General features: G+C 35.5%; 1 protein-coding gene across 1 annotated transcript in view; it reads right to left on the minus strand.

Moving 5' to 3' along the window:
• The window catches only part of LOC125658014 (A disintegrin and metalloproteinase with thrombospondin motifs 6-like), a 32,143-nt gene extending 13,982 nt beyond the window's left edge, over positions 1-18,161 (minus strand). Inside the window, exons 1-11 of the mRNA XM_048889040.2 lie at positions 18,032-18,161; positions 17,319-17,379; positions 17,111-17,168; positions 9,300-9,537; positions 7,231-7,369; positions 6,890-7,074; positions 4,960-5,046; positions 4,606-4,709; positions 3,723-3,848; positions 3,272-3,388; positions 1,952-2,037 (exon numbers count right to left, since the gene is read on the minus strand). Coding sequence (XP_048744997.1) covers positions 1,952-2,037; positions 3,272-3,388; positions 3,723-3,848; positions 4,606-4,709; positions 4,960-5,046; positions 6,890-7,074; positions 7,231-7,369; positions 9,300-9,537; positions 17,111-17,168; positions 17,319-17,379; positions 18,032-18,094 — 1,264 coding nt within the window. The 5' untranslated portion in view covers positions 18,095-18,161. The remainder of the gene's footprint in view (positions 1-1,951; positions 2,038-3,271; positions 3,389-3,722; positions 3,849-4,605; positions 4,710-4,959; positions 5,047-6,889; positions 7,075-7,230; positions 7,370-9,299; positions 9,538-17,110; positions 17,169-17,318; positions 17,380-18,031) is intronic.
• Positions 18,162-18,368: the final 207 nt, after the last annotated feature.

Here is an 18,368-nt window from a genome sequence, read left to right on the forward strand (position 1 = left end):
CATTATACATATACATCATACCATTATATGTATACATCATACCATTATACGTATACATCATACCATTATACATATACATCATACCATTATACATATACATCATACCATTATACGTATACATCATACCATTATACATATACATCATACCATTATATGTATACATCATACCATTATATGTATACATCATACCATTATACATATACATCATACCATTATATCTATACATCATACCATTATATGTATACATCATACCATTATACGTATACATCATACCATTATATCTATACAGCATACCATTATATCTATACATCATACCATTATATGTATACATCATACCATTATATGTATACATCATACCATTATATGTATACATCATACCATTATAGGTATACATACCATTATATGTATACATCATACCATTATAGGTATACATCATACCATTATACATATACATCATACCATTATATGTATACATCATACCATTATATATATACACCATACCATTATATATATACATCATACCATTATATATATACACCATACCATTATATGTAAACATCATACCATTATATGTATACATCATACCATTATATGTATACATCATACCATTATATGTAAACATCAGTGCAAATATACCCAGTGTGATTATCAGCAATTTCTTTTTTTTCTTTTTTTTCGATCTCGTCTGCTGCCAAACTTGCAAACCGTTTGGCCGCCATTGTTGTTGACAAATGCAACAAGAAAATTAACTCACACGGAAGCCTGGTTTAACTTTTGACGGTGACGTGGGATAGAATATCCCACGTCTTCACGTGACCGTAATGAGCCAATCACTATTCAGGATCTTCCAGCTAACTAGTCAGAGGTGGGGTAAAAGAAACAACCTACATCACTGCATGCTTGGTAGTGCGATACAACGAATATTATGTGTAAACCGTATCTTGTAAACACATAAGAGAGTGTAATGTGTATGCAATCACCGTGCAAGGTTTGAATACTGATGAAGAAATGCACTAAGGGTTACAGATAATGCAAACTACAGAAATGTTGGAAACAGAAGCATGGCCGGACGGACGGGCTAAGTAAGCGAACCCTAACCTGCACTAAATCCTAGTGATTTTAGATAGAAATGATCGTAGACTTGATATCTAGATAAAATTTTAGATCCCATTTTTATCCTAAATTAAATTCTAAAGAGTAATTTCGTTCTTCGTTTTCCAAGAATACTTTAGACATGATAGAACCAGAGGGCTATGTGCCACACAGTTTACCTATGAAATGTTCTGATAAAATGAAACATGTTCTAACCCCGGAGGCCATAGATATGAATATATACTCGATATTCCTAGGTAGAGCTTTTTAAATGACTCACACTGTGGTTCAGTCGTGGTGAGGAGAAATGTCTTAAATGTTAACAATTTCTCCTATATAGTCCCAACCACAAATTCAAATCCCCACCATGCTTGCCACTTGGCTTAGTGTGGTAAAACTTGAATTGATGACGCCTGCATTTTAATTTAGCAGTTGCACTTTTGTGGTTCTTTAAAGGTTTAAAGAATATTTCTGTATTTTTCTACAGGAAATGTGTAATCCCGCTCACCGCGTGTCACGAGTGATCCAATCTTGAATCTTCATTTTGGATCTTCATTAGAGAAATTTTTATTTAAAAAAATTATTCACTTATTTCCTTATTTACCTACCTTAATTACAGAGAGACATAGTCCTTCATTTAGACAAATTTTGTGTGATGTTTTAATACATAAAGATGCTTTGTGACAACTGGGTCTGGAGAGCAAACCAAAATGTGAAAAGTTGATAGATTACAGACAACAGACGGCGAATAGACTTTGATAAGAAAAGGTCAATTGAACCTTTGGTACAAATGAGCAAATACTGCAGAAAAGTTAAAGGAAGTAACTGTTATATAATGTGAATATATCGGTAATTTTACCTATTAAGACGGGCATTAAAGGTGGATATCGAATAGTCCCTCGGATGGCCACATCTTCTCGGAACAGACATTGAGAACGACTGCCTCTGTAGTTATAAAAATCTCTTTGTCAAACCAATGTCCTGGTCAGAATTATACTCTGATTGAGAGAAGTATATCTGTCTGTATGTAAAGTTACTCAGTAACCATTGAAGCATCACTTGCATGCAATAATTTAATATTCGGAAAACTCTAGTGTTTCCGAAATATATAGCATTGTTCAATCATTTAAAGAAAACTGTCGATATCTGAGAAATGTCGTAAGTGTTATACCAATTACTCTGCGCGTTAAAAGACTTTGTGTAGGAAATCACTCCGCGCATTAAAGCGCATATTATCTACTCTCTTGGACGGTCTTCTTGGAACAAATATTGAGCGTCATTCAGTGAAGCTTTAAAGGAGACGAAAAAGCGCAGCGTGTACAGGGTGGATATTTTCATTACTAAAAAGGTATCAAACATCACTATAAGTTTTGAAGTGGATATTTTCATTGTTAATTTCATTCGGAAATGTGTTTTACAAACACGAAGCTGTCATGTCCAGGTACTAGTAAACATGGAAACTTGGATTTATACATTATTTTTCCAAAGATGTAGGAAAAATAAACTGTAGTATAGCTAAATATATCGGGGATTGCAGAAACAGACTATAACTCAAATTACTTGTATATGTTAAAATTAAGCAGGGTTAAGTAATCTGACCCCTGTGATTAGTACATGAGTACTGGTCATCTTAGTGTCTGAGGCACATGGAAAAGCAGTTGTGACAAGGACCCCGGCCAGAGACAACGTTCTCCCGAGTCCTACAACTCCATGCTACGTACGGTGAGTACCTTAGGATAATCCTAAACACCTAACTGCACTGTGCCTGCATGTGAGATATTCTACACTCCACTACAAGACCGTTATATAATGTTAATCATTGTTTATTGACGTAAAATCAACAATCATTTGAGAGAGTTCTGTACATCTTTCTTTCTATTGTGATAAAACTTTTGTTTAGAAGCCTCCATATTTAAAACATTAGTGTGTTCTACTGTTCCGGATTTACCCCCCCCCCCTCCCCCTCTCTCTCTCCTTATCGACCTTTGTTTCCTCATTTACCTTTATTGAATATTTTTTGAAATTCTTTTCATAATATATATCTCCGTTTGAGGAATTTAATTTTATATAAGCTGCAGCAAAAACGCGATGCAATCAATGATTTAATAATAAATTATATTATGCAAACAATTTTAACGCTATAGATTTTCCAGTATCATATTTCCTTTGATGAGCTTACTGTAAAAATGAATTAAGATCGTTGATACTACACGAACTCCATCCGGCTCCATATCCTCCCATGAGACCTACGTCACTTCCGGTACACCCCTTTATGTTATCATGGTACATTCCAAGACTGGCAAAAATATATGATGAATATTTATGATTTCTTATTGCAAACGGGATCATAACTTCGCTCAGTAGTGAGCTAATTTCCAGTAACCAATACAAAAAACTACCAACACAAAACCAGTGGAGTCAGTTTTTCACTTTTTATCAATGGTAATGAATTCAATATTCTATAGAATAAATCCTTTAAGATGATAATGTAATTTATTTATTTATTTATTATTATTATTATTATTATTTACAAAATATCAGCAATATAACTTTAAAATTTACGAATTACTGGAGACTTGTCAAAAAGATTTTCTTATTTCCGGTTCAGCTTCTTCGAAAATTTAAGTTACCTATGTCCTATTTCATGAGCCGTTGATTTGTACTCAAAGATGGAGCCGGAACTCTCCACACCACACCGGAAGTAGTGATTACAAGCACTGGATTGATATGACCTCCCAGTGACGTCAGTGTTCATTCTGAATAAATACATAGTAGAATAGCCAATCGTGGAGGTGTTTTCCCTCTATATTATACTCCTGAAGTACTAGCTACCACCATAAAGTATCCATATACACTATAGAATATCTCTATAACAGGTACCTCTCTACATCAAGGCTCTTCATGACACCACGTCACAAGATGGCGATTTAAATTTTTCGTGAAATTATTTGTATCGATCGATTTGTTTGTCTATTATCGTATCTCAGTGGCTAAATCATTGGGCTGGTGAACTGCAGATCTCAAGTTCTAATCCCTCGGAGTCTTTTGTTCATATGTGTTGAAATAATTTTTTGAAAAATCATGCGTGTTTTTTTTTCAAAGTTGTATAGTTTTTGGCATAAATACTTCTTGTATATCATCATATCTTTTATAATCAAATCAATTCGTACTGATTTGAGAAGCTATTTCTGGGTGTAGTGAGCCACCTTAAATATTTTGTGAAATTATTTGTATCGATCGAATTGTTTGTCTGTCACCGTAGCTCAGTGGTTAAAGCATCGGTCTGATGAACCACAGATCCCAAGTTCAAATCCACGAGTCTTTTGTTCATATGTACTGATTTTTGTTTTTAAATCATGGGTTTTTTTAAAACCAAAATTGCATATTTTCCAATATATCATCATATCTTTCATAATCAAATCATTTCATGCTGATTTGAAAAACATTTTCAAGATGTAGTGAGCCACCTTAAACAAAATTCCCCAGTGTATCTGAGAAAACTTTACTTCTTACCCTGTGTGAAGAAAGATAAGATCATAAGGAATGGGGTTGTTTCTCATCCCAGTACAAAAAGTACTCAAAGAAATACTGATGACGGACGACATGTTGTAAAATGACTGAAAAATTCAAATAATGGAAGGTTGCATTAATTTACTTTTATTAAGTTGCTTTGAAACATTTTAAAGATCTCCAAAGATTGCAACAGAATTGTATCAGAAGTGTTACGAAATTTTCAATATGTATAGTCAATATGAGATCACATGCTATAAATGTATTATACCTGTAAGTCCCGGGGCGCTATGGACGTATCCAGTTTTGATTTATATCTATTACTATATGATCTATAATTGTAAGATTTTCCATTACCGGATTTTTGTCCAAAAATCCAATATATTTGATTTGGATTCTGACGTTATAACCCAGGTCACTGTAGCGGGACCATTCCATTTGTACCTACAAAAATCACAATGACGAACACTTGCAGGATTGCAGAATAATGTTGTTGTTTTGGGTTTTTTTTTAAATTCATTTACGTCACTTTGAATCTCTCAATTTTTTATTGTTTATAGGAATTATAAAATTGATCACTCACTTATAAAATATAACGAATAAAAAATTAAAGTATGACAAACACGCGGCCCTGGATATATCAGAGGTGGTATCAGGTCCAAGGAGGAGTAAACCCCCCTCTGCTGACAGTACACACTCGCTGTGAGCCCCCTATCTTGATCAATCCAGTCAAAATAAGTACCTAAAGATCAATTTAACATCTGGTATAAAACACATCACACACATTCGATCTAATAACATTTCATCAATACAAAATTGTGAGAGGGTGGGCAAACATATACATACTACAGATACGGAAGCTGTGCAAAACTCTGACGAGCATCAGAATACTACAGATACATGTATATATGCATATTGTTCGAACCACAGGCAATTGTATCGCTTAGGTTCGAATTTACTATTAAAGAATAAAAGTATAAAATTCTAAATATAGGGTACCCAAGTTAGCTGAAAACAATAAACCAAATGGTATAAAATTCTACTCTGTATTCTAATATATTCATACATAATCAATCTACATTACCACCAAAGTTCATACCGAAATTCCGTATACTTCCCAAGATAGATAGAAATGAATTCGGAAAAATGCCTATTATTTTATGGTTGACTTTTAGCTTGCCCCTGCCACTATCCGACTAAACAGAATGTTTGAACATTGCAACAAGTATTTTAAGATCTTCCTAGATGGCTACAGTTCTGCAGCAAAGTATATACATGTTCGATTTAATTTTAAAATATCGACTCCTTGATCAGAATACATCTGTTTTAGATTGAATTTCGTTATTTTTTGTTTAATTTCTACTTCATAAGAAATCAATGGTTATGTAATATTCACTCGTTTTTATTTCAAGAATTTGTTGTTGAGCTAAAATAAAAAGTATCGAAAATAAGGATAAATTAAGAATATATGAGTATATTTCGAAAGTCATGAGGACACAGGTCCTCTTCGAAAAAGAAAAGAAATTTGTTCCCTCGTGTGGAGGGACTGGTAATACATGTCATCATAAATCTATCGGTATAATGTTGCAATGTAAATTATTAAATTATTACTACTGATAGTTTATGTTACAGGGGGTTTCAACAGTCTCGTTTAAAGTCAGCATTTCACAAATTCTATGGTCATTATAATGATACATCCTGTTATTAGGTCAAATGCTGTCTGACGTGTTTCATTACGATTGTTAAGCCATTCTTTACATATTGATTTTACCTACGGTTTGCTCCATTTACTTTATCTATCTTTACGTACTGATTTTGCCTACGGATTGCTCCGTTTACTTTATCTAGCTTTACATATTGATTTAGACTACGGATTGCTCTGTTTACTTTATCTATCTTTACATATTGATTTTGACTACGGATTGCTCTGTTTATCTTATTATATCTAGATATAAGGTTTACGGCGAGTGTCAACAGGATACGTTTAGCCCTCTGAAGAACCAGATTCTATGATTCTACCTCTGATATGTCCAGGGTACCCCCTTTTTGGTTGTCTTACTTTCAATTTTGTACTTGTGGAATTTGTGAGATTAGCCATTGTTCGTTAGCTTTACTTTTTCATTTTTGCCGGGACCCAACACTCATTTGAGTCACCTTGTACAGGAATAAATTTTACAAACGTAAACTTATTTCCTACAGGATTTTTCAATTCATCTATTTTAGCAGATTTAATCTGAAAACAAATTTAGGAAATAACATAGAGGAAATTCAAATCTGTTTACAGTACCCCATTATATTTCAAGATCATCAATTCTATTCTCTTGTAAGTATCCTTGGGTAGGAACCGTTCTGTGTATTTGCTGTCGGTGTACACCGCCATCTCGACCACTACATTTCTGGAGTGCGTATACCGCCGTCTTTTGTCAACTCCCATTTGTTTTAAGCGTTGATTTAGGGCAACACGATCATCGCCTAAAAAAGAACAATTCATCTATTTATTAGAAGCGTGTAAGAACCATATATTGTATGTAGTTTTTCCTATTTACCTTAATCCTCCTAAAATTTTGAAGTTCCAAGATTAAAGATATCTGAGTAGTTATGTAACAATTTCAATCATAACATCATTACCGTTATCTGAATCCCCCTGCTGCTTTGTTTTGGCAATTACAAGTACCGTCTCGTCATCTGAGAAATTAAGGTGCTTGTTGTGAACTTTTGGAAGTTCTTTTACATGGAAATCTCCCGCTTTTGTGCTGAATCGTCCTTCCTTAAATTGATTCATGATATTCATTTACTAGTACTCGTATATAACTGTCACTTGCCATACGATTTGGTTCAGTATTTACTGTCACATGCAAGGTAAACAATATAACTATTTCAAGATTTCAAAATCTTCTTGAAGTCTACTCTCATGGTGTATTGCTGGCATTAAAAATAAGCTAACCAATAGAACTGAATTACTAACTTAAAGCATTAAAAGTTTTAAATATTAAATAATGCGTGTAAGACATGTCATGTGTTGAGTTGTCAACTCTTAATTTGTTTGCAATCCGTTGTGAAATATAAGCACAGTGTACATGTCAAAAATGAATATAACATCAAGATGTCAATTCTTCCAAAATTTCTAATTAGGCCTCTCTGTATTTGTCTGTCATCAAGTTAGAACAACAACATATCTTAAATGTAAATTGTGACTTCTACATTATTGTTTTGTTTAGCATTGTAATATTGTCTATTCAACCCGACATATTTCTATCGAAAAATCAATGTGTGAATATAAATATTTTTTTCAATAAAACATACCTTTCGAAGTAGAGATATTAAATGCAAAAGATCATAAATGTCTATTCCGGTTTGGTTTTAATTTCTACTTCCTGGATTTAAAATCTCATGAGACTTGGATATGACAAAATTTTGGGGGATTTTCGTATAATGTGCTGTACCATGCATACAGATGGTTTTAGCGATAGTGTCCTATAACCGATCACGATTGAATGTACAATGTAACAGAAAAAGGGATAAAATGCTCCGAAATGAAATTTCAACGGACGCTATTTCGTTATCGTTTGCAAGGAATCATAAAAATTAGACGAGATCTTTGATTAACGAATGGAAACGTGCACATATCGATTTCAAATTTAGTCGATATTATTTCACTCACAAGTACTCTGATGTTGAAAATTAAAAGATTACGCATTGACAATATCTTTGTAGTTTTTGGTGATCAGGTCTTCCAACAGTCTGTTGGAATTCCCGTGGACACAAATTGTGCTTCTTTGTTGGCTGACATGTTTTAATACTCCCATGAAGCAAAATTTATTCAAAAAGCTCTATGTCAGAAGAAGAAAATCTCGGCATATCCCAGTGAACTCAAAATAAAAGACAACACCGAGTTATCCACTTCTACTTCGTACTTATGTATTTTATTGAAAGTACATATCAACAGCAAACTAACAACTCAAGTTTATCACTTACGGGATGATTTCAGCTTCTTCATCGTCAACTTCCTATATTTATATAACAATATTCCATTATCACCTAGTGCTTATACATGCATCTCTCAATTGATTCGATACGCAAGAGCTTGTTCTGCGTATCGTCAAGTTTTTAAATCGAAGTAAGCTACTGACAAACAAATTGATGATACAGGGGTTTCAACAGTCTCGTTTAAAGTAGGCATATCGCAAATTCTATGGTCGTGATAACGGTCTAATTTGCCAATACAACCTATCATTGGGTCAAATGCTGTCTGACGTGTTTCATGCCGATTGTTAGTCTGTTCTTGGCACATTGATTTTGACAAAGGCTAACTGTTTACCTGATTAAGATGTAGGGCTCACGATGGGTGTGACCGAATGACAGGGGATGCTTACACCTAGACACCTGATCCCACCTTTGGTATGTCCAGGGGTCCGTGTTTGCCCTCTATTTTGTATTGGTTATAGGATTTATGGGATTGATCACTGTTCGTTATCTTCACCTTTCATTTGAAAGTATGTTTTGATTTCGATATGTTTGCTCCGTATACCATTCAATTTGCATGGTACTTACTGTAGTCATGTGCAATATCTGCGGTATAAGGTACAATGTAAATACACTTTTTAGACTTCTTTTTGCGAGAGCTTCATTTACGTGACAATTACCATCTTGCGCATTAAATATCACAGATTGAAACTTAGAGGAACTAAAGTATATACCAAACCATCACAGTTAGAAAGAGACACTGTTCCGTCATGGGACGTCAGGTGTCCAGCCAGGAAACAGTCGGGTATAGTCCCGGTCCAGTCTTTCTCGTCAGGGCCATCACTCGTTACAATCCTGGCTTCAGGATGCAAAACGGGTTCCGGTTTAAATACTTTCATTCGGTAGTCCTCTCCAAACGCAGAAACCTGTAATTCTGTTGGCAAGGAGCTTCGTGTATTCCGAGTTTTGAAACTGTATAATTTAAAGTAATTTTCATTATCAGTAACAGAAAAAGATTAAGCATGCTTTACATTCAATGAATAGATGTCAGGACTGTTTGTACTATTCGTTATATAAACAATGGACATGTGGGATATTTTACATATTGTTTTCAATATCTCATGATGCAAATAACTTGGATTTTATACACTATATCTTAATCATGTTGAAATATCAGCGCTTTTATTGAGAAATAAAATGTTTTGGAGTAGCACATTTTTTTTTTATTACTGACAAAACATTGGTAAATGTAAATACAGTTGAACTTCAGTACCTCAAATACCATGAATATGTCAAAGCGATTCGGAAGTCCCAACCACTTATTCTTTAAGTATTTTATTCTCGATATCTCGAGTCCTCGGATATTACAAAGTTTTTTCTCGGTTCCATCGAGTTTAAGATAACGAGATTTTACTGTATGACAATGTAGATAAGTCAGGTAAATGTGATAAAGACAGGCAAATGTACTTTTATTTCTTTTATGAGTTTTATACTTCTAAACACGTGTACTAGTTAGTGATTTAGGGGGACATACATAGTTCTAAGAGGATTATTGTTTTGATTTTACACATGTTAAATTAAAGCTCAATGCTACTGAGTTTAGTGTATGGATTTGGATAGATGTGACCTAGATGAGGCTGTTTGCCTCCTTATCTTAGCATGCAGCTGTTTCGTGCAATTACACCTTTTGGTGACATGGGCATTATTTAACAGAATCATAAACTACAATGTACATAAGTATATGTCCGCTACCAGTAATAAATGACAAGAGGTCCATGGACCACACCGCTCACCTGCGTCAACCTGATCACGTTGTTCCTTGGAAGATTTTGAAAAACACCCAGCAGTTCTTGAGAAGACGTTTGAAAGATGTCACCATGAATTAACTAATTCTTGATTACCTTCCCTTTGAAAAGGGCATGATCCTTTATTTTGAATCCCCTTCACTCAAGGATGTCTTGGCAAATTTGATTGAAATTGATCCAATGGTTCTTAATAAGAATAAACAATTATATTATATGCAAAAATTAGAGATTGACAGATGGACAGACAGACAGATGCCGAACAACAGGTGATCATAAAAGCTCTCTTGACCTCATTTGATTGATTGATTGAATATTGTTTAACGTCCCTCTCGAGAATATTTCACTCATATGGAGACGTCACCACTGCCGGTGAAGGGCTGCAAAATTTAGGCCTATGCTCGGCGCTTATGGCCATTGAGCAGGGAGGGATTTTATCGTGCCACACCTGCTGTGACACGGGACCTCGGTTTTTGCGGTCTCATCCGAAGGACCGCTCCACTTAGTCGCCTCTTACGAAAGGCAAGGGGGTGCTGAGGACCTATTCTAACCCGGATCCCCACGGGATCACAAATCATTTTAGCTAATAAGTAATCATGGCCTTGCTGTTCATGAAAAAAAAGATTTTCAAAATTTCCCAATGTATTGCAATATGAAACGTTCCCTATTATGGCCCCATCCTACCACCATCCCCGCGGCCATTATTTGAGCAAACTTCACTATAAGTGTATGCTTGCATATTAAAATTACTAAACTGGACCCTGTTGATCTTGAGATAAATATTTTAAAAGCATTAACCTATATATTCACCATGTTAAAATTTATTCCCATTTGTAGCCTAACCCTACCCCAGTTACCATAATTTGTACACCATGAATATCCACTATTATAAGGACGTTTTCACATAAGTTCGGGGGGGGGGGGGGGGGGGTCTGATCCAGTGCTTCTTGAGTAATGTTTTGAAAGGTGTCAAATATATTCACCTTTTCTTAATCATTTCTCCTTTATAAAGTGCTGACCCTTTATTTGAACAATTTTGAATTCATTTAACCCAATGATGCTTTGTGGTAAATCTGGCTGAAAATGGCTCAGTGGTTTGATTAGATCATATTTTTGTCCCCCACCGCAACGCGGATGGGGACATAGAAATACCGGTGTCCGTCCGTCCCACTTCACTTTGTGGACGCAACTCCTCAGAAACCGTTCAACGGATTTTGTTCATATTTTGTAAGATTGTTAGTCACCATGTGTAGTTGATCATATTGCGCTGCCATTTTGATTCAACAATTTTTACAGGAGTAATGGGACTTTGTTGAATTTGTACGTGCTACACTATAGGAACACTTTGTGGACGCAACTCCTCAGAAACTGCTCAATGGATTTTGTTCATATTTTGTAGGATTGTTAGTCACCATGTGTAATCGATCATATTATGCCTCCATTTTGATTCGACATTTTTTACAGGAGTTATGGGACTTTGTTGAAGTTGTACGTGCTACACTATAGGAATACTTTGTGGACGCAACTCCTCGGAAACTGCTCACTGGATTTCATTCAAATTTTGTAGGATTGTTAGTCACCATATGTAGTTGATCATATTGCGCCGTCATTTTGATTCGATAAATTTTACAGGAGTTATGGAACTTTGTCGAATTTGTACATGCTACAATATAGAAACACTTCCGAAACCGCTCAACGGATTTTGTTCAAATTTTGTAGGATTATTAGTCACATATGTAGTTGATCATATTGAGCCGTCATATTGATTCGAAAAATTTTAGTACAGGAGTTGAAATGGGACATTTGTGCTTCAACTTTTTTTGCGGCGGTGGGGTACGTTGTTACGTGTAGCAATCTTGTATTGTCTAGGTGTTATAACAAAAGGATTGAGCACAAGTTCTTAAAACTTAGATAGCCCTCGCCCAGTGAGTCTGGAGAAAAAGTAAAAAAAAAATTGTAAATTTTACAGACAAACGGACAACAGACTTAAGCTTATAGCTCAGGTGAGCTAAAAATGCTATAAAATATTTTTAGTGAAATCTAATATAATAATGCTATAAAACATTTATCACTGGTTTTCATAAATTGATGTCATAACTGATAAAAATGCTAATGAGCCCTATTTGTGAATATTAGCGGTATTTTTATGTATTCGATAATAATCTTTTCAAACCACATCATACTACCATTTGGAGTATCGTTAGACATACATGTATATACATCCAATGAATTTTGACGCGGAGTAAAAACTACCATAATCCAACCGACCCTTGTTTCTTGGTAGTCACAACTCGTTGGTCTGAGATTATGAACTTGCTCGGCTTATTTTATTTTTACCCCAGCCTTTTAATCTTCTGCAGAATGCGCCATACTGATTGAAAATGAGTTGACGTAATGTATAGCAAAATGTAACATCGACAACAGACAGGGCGTGTTTATAAAAATAATCATCTTCACATCAAAGGGAACGTTACGCAAGCTTCACTTACTTTTCCGTCAAAGCCATTGTGCAACTTTAGATAAAGCCTTCAACAAATTTCTATTTATTATTGAAAATAAATTATTCAATTGATAGAAACTTTAGTTGTTATCATTTGATCACGCGAATTCCTCTGATCATTTCCCTAAACTTTGTACTATATCGTGAATACAGATTATGACTGGGCGCCACCAGATAAATGAAAAATGTTTGAGTGTGGCGGAAAACAGCTAAACAATCCATATAACGATAAATAAACCCACGTATCCAGAAACAGTTGAACTTTTCACATTGTAATTTACACGGCAAGGAAAAAAATAACCTTTGGGATAACAAAACAAGTTGGACAAACTCAAAACCATAGTAATTCAGACAGATCAAACAAATACATTTAGCTGCACTTAATATCCTTCGCTTGGTTCGACCCAAAGGCAATAATATCGTTTGGGTTCCAATTTAGTATTAATTGATTGATTGATGTTTTCCGCCACACTCAACAATTTTCAGTTATCTGGTGGTGCCCAGTTTTTGTTGGTGGAAGAGAGAACCCAGATACAATGTACCTGGGAAGAGACCACCGACCTTCCGAAAGTAAACTGGGAAACTTTCTCACTTACCGGCGCGAGCGGGATTCGAACCCGTTCGACAGGTTGTGTGATGTTGAGCGCGATGCTCTAACCACTCGGCATTAAAGACTACTCTTTATTAATGAATTCGAACCCAAACGATACAATTGCCTTTGAGTCGTCTTAAACTTTTCATCCTTTAGTTTTCTGTATGTTAAACATATTCCACACAAAACAGTCAGTTTATTTGTATTAACTGACGTGCTTACTACATGGCATGGACTTGCACCTTCTTCATGAAAAGTGAAGATAACGAACAATGATCAACCTAAATCTATCAATTCGGTTACTTATCTCGCGTGAATAAACTGTTACATGTAGAAATTCTATTATTTTCCAGGCGTTGACAGGAAGCATTGCAATGATTTGAAATGAAATTCAGTACAACAGGATGTAGTGAAATTTGAGGCAAACCTACTGGATCGGTGTCAGATCAATCTAGTGTTTTGGGGACGTATATTAGAAGCACAAATCTTATCGACAGAATTGTCCTTTGTTTTGACATTTTAATTTCAAATAAACTATCAATATTCATCAACTGTTTGAATGTGCAAACATATTGGTTTCACAATATTTAACTTACAAAACATAACATCTCTACCACAGGCACCTGAAGTGTGGATAGCTTGTATACACATGTAGATCTTTTGTACAGTGTACATATCCCCCTCCTTTAATGTCAATGGACGTAAAAGATCGGGTACGATGAAATAAATGATAGAATACGGCAAATAAAATGGATGACATGGGATTTAGATGAAAGACATAAGTAGAACTACATTAGCCTGACGAGATATTCGCAGAAATTCCTTCGGTAAAGTTGGTTTATACCCCGTACATCGTTCTCGAGGCAGGGAGCCTCCGGTTTGTTTACATGATTTGTTGTGCACCTTTACGTATCATAGCATTTCACAAGTGGTTATCTCAAAAGCTTACAGAAATTAGAAACTGACTATTCAGAACGACTTATGATGGGGAAATATCATATTTTCAATAAACCATTGGTTTTGTTTAAAAATAATTCCATTCTAGAAGGAGGGAGGGGGGTTTATGTACTTAAGATCTAAACAAGCTATCCACGCTTCAGGAGCCTGGACTGAACTGAATTTATTTTTCTTATTGATCTTTGCCTGTGTTCTCTACGTGTCCAGCACTAGTAAATAAAAAGTGGCTTTTTTAATACACCCGTCATATTATGTTATGGCGCTGTCCGTGCGTCTCTCTGTCTGGCTGGCCAACCGTCCGTCTTATGTCATATTTTCCGGACTTTTTTCCGTAACAGATGCATGTACAATGTTGAAATTTGGTCACAATTTCTCCTCTAGAAATGTAACAGTGAGTTTGCTTTTCAGCTGGATTGGTCCGTCTTTGACCTACGTTAGAACTAAAAGTATCTCAAACAGTTTTCCGGCCTTTTTTCATTACAAATATAGATATTGCACTAAAATTTAGTCACAGACTTCCTCTTGGGGGAATACAAGTTCAGTTTGCATTTCAGCTGGATTGGTCCATCCTTGACTTACTTTTGGGCTAAAAATAGGTCAAACAGTTTTCCGGGCTTTTTCCCCCATTACGATACAGATATTGCCCTGATATTTAATCAAAAGCTTCCTTTCAAAGGAATACAAGTGCAGTTAGCATTTCAGATGGATTGGTGAACTATGACTTACTTCAGAGGTAGAAGTGGGTCAAACAGTTTTCCAGATCTTTTTTGGTATGGTCACAGGTATTGCTCTGAAATTTTGTCACAACTTTCCTCTCAGAAACATACATAACCAGTTCACATTTCAACTTGATTGGTGCACCGTGACCTAATTTAGGACTAAAAGTAGATCAAAAAGTTTCTTGGACTTTTTCTCATCATGGATACAATTATTATAACCTCCCTCTCAGAGTAAAAACATAATCGGTTCACATGTCAGATAGATTGGTGCACTATGACCTACATATGTACTTTAAGGTTTTTCTATTCAGAATGGGTGTGATATAAATTCATAGCGTATAATGTGCTTACAGGTTGACTTTCACTGTGCGACGGGTGTATGTTGTATACGTTTTTGCCGTTTTACAGTTTTGCAAAAAAAAGGTGGTATACAGTATATTTTCAGTATTTTGTGTACATAACTGTATATTTTTATCGGGTCATTACACAATGAATGACATGTTTCAATTCATTTGGTGTCTGACTCAAGCAAAGTGTCCTTGGCAATGTTTTTAACATCAAAACATAGAGAAAATTATCATAATGAATATATGAGTTCTCGGTTGGTATGTGACTTTGATAAGTGTGGTTTGAAAGGAATTTTTCTACATTGACATTTTGAGGCCAAGATGTTGACATCAATGTAAGACCTTTATAGCAGAAAAAGTGGCGCTGTCAATAGTTTTTAATTAGGGAAGACTCTCTCTCTCTCTCTCTTTCTCTCTCTAGTGCACCTCCCCCAAACAGCTACAGTTCTGCTGCTATCCATAGATCAGATACGTTTTAGTCCCCTTCCAGCAACCGACTTTGTTTGCACTTTGTATGTCCGACTGGCAAATACGTTTTCCGCGCTCTTTTCGTCATGCTTGCAAATATTTATTTGGTTAATTGTCTTACCATGAAAAATTACAGATCAAGTTTCAAATTGTTCCTATCCATTGACGTTTGCTGAGTTATGGTCTTGGGCATAGAAAATAATGGAATTTGAATTTGTCATACATGTATATGGCTTTTCTTTCATAAGACCTGGTTATTCTTGTACATTGGGTGTTGCATGATTATTCACACAGAATATTACGCAGACGACGTGACTTAGTGCTGGTAGGGAACATGTATTGATGTGCAATACCTTTAGAATGTTGGACAGTTTTATGTTTTAATCAAAATAAGCAAAACAGTTTTTAATTTCATTGTAATTCTTGTGGACTTGTCCACACTACAAATCCCGTGGGGATCCGGGTTAGAATAAAATGTAAGTCCTCAGTACCCCCTTGCTTGTCGTAAGAGACGACTACTTGGGGCGGTCCTTCGGGTAAGACCGCAAAACCCGAGGTCCCGAGTCACAGTAGGTGTGACACGATAAAGACCCCTCCCTGCTCAATGACCATAAGCGTCGAGCATAGGCCTAAATTTTGCAGCCCTTCACCGGTAGTGGTGACGTCTCCATATTCATAAGCGTAGCTTGGGTTCGAATATTACCGAGGCAGGGGGTCTGGGGGGGCTGCGCCCCCCAGAAGCTATCGACATTTTAACAACGTAAAAGGTGTTGTTGTTTTTTTTTACCGAGGCAGCTGCCTTGGTTGCCTCAATGGAAGCTACGCCACTGATATTGAGTGAAATATTCTCTCGGGAGGGACGTTAAACAATTATATTCAATCTAATTTAACCCACACTGCATACACTTAACCAATATCTATGCATTTTGTCGCTATTTTCGTAACTTTCCATGGTTTGATGGAAAAAAAGAGTACATACCTCATATTGTATTGCTGTTTTTGTATCTTTCCATGATCTGATTATACGAGTACATACCTCGTACTGTATCGCTATTTCATGGTATAATTTTATACTGTTGCTTATATTTCGTACCTTTTCATGGTCTGATTATGGTAGTACATATAGTTACATGTATCATACTGCATCACCATTTTCGTACCTTTCTGTGTTCTGATTAAGTTGTTGTAAAGTTGATACATCAAACGCTTCAAAATTTTCTGTCGAAAATAAAGATATTATAGTTAATTTACGGTCAAAACAAACTATTTAATTATTTGTGGGCTGTTGAAACGTTACCTCTTGTCACATACATATGTGTGCATACTGTAGTCTTTGCTATGAATTGTTTTACCGTGATGGATACTTACCAATGCTCCTCTGAAATAGTGACCTTATAGTTGACTCCCCGAGCTTTCCGTTGCCATGGATCTGTTTAAACATAGAAACTTTTGAAAATAAGATCTGCATTTATTAATTATTTGTTCCTCCACCTTATCTCTCCTTAAGGGTTTGGAATCTAAGTATGATAGTGTATTCACAGGTTAAATCAAATAAGAAAAAAGTAATGATTTAAAAAAAACCATTATTGTTAGCGCGAGCACATTTCATATGATAAAACTATTAATGCCATGATTTCTAGATTTCAATGCATTTATTGCATGTATCATTAACTTTAATTAAGAGATAACTTTATGTCATGAATATATACATATTGAAAAGATTTGATTGCATATTGTTTAACGTCCCACTCGAGAAATTTTCACTCACGGAGACAACACCATTGCCGGTGAAGGGCTGTAAAATTAAGCATATGCTCGGCGCTTACGGTTTTTGAGCAGGGTGGGATCTTTATTGTGTCACACCTGCTGTGACACGGAGCCTCGGTTTTCGCGGTCTCACCCGAAGGACCATGCGAAAATTCATTTCATTTTTGCCAACAGTCTCACCATTTTTATAAATTGATCATGAAAACAAATTGGTCCTTACAGTAGAAACATTCAATAAATTCAGAGCATTATGCTATATAATGTTATATACTGTTATCATTTCTTACTTTAAAAAGAGTTCATTGCATTCCTACCTGTAAGCTAGAACAGCCTGCAATAAACACGAAAACTATTCCCAACACAGACGGCATGGTCATTGTGAAGCTCTACCAAAAACAGTGCATTGCAGTCCCCATGCACTACTAACCTTATCTAAGTCAAATTATCGGGACATATACACATGTAACCTTTCTATGGAACGCAACGACCGTCTTATCAATAGTGCCAATGTAACATTAAATAGTGATCCTGATGAAAAATGACCCCAGGGGTCATTTGTTAACGTTCATAGTTGACCCCAATCAAAATCTAAAGTTATATTTTGCCAAACAACGATCGTTAAAAAGTTATCAACGTTAAATTTTGATCAGT

This window comes from Ostrea edulis, chromosome 9 (assembly GCF_947568905.1).
Source record: "Ostrea edulis chromosome 9, xbOstEdul1.1, whole genome shotgun sequence".
In the NCBI taxonomy this organism is placed as follows: domain Eukaryota; kingdom Metazoa; phylum Mollusca; class Bivalvia; order Ostreida; family Ostreidae; genus Ostrea; species Ostrea edulis.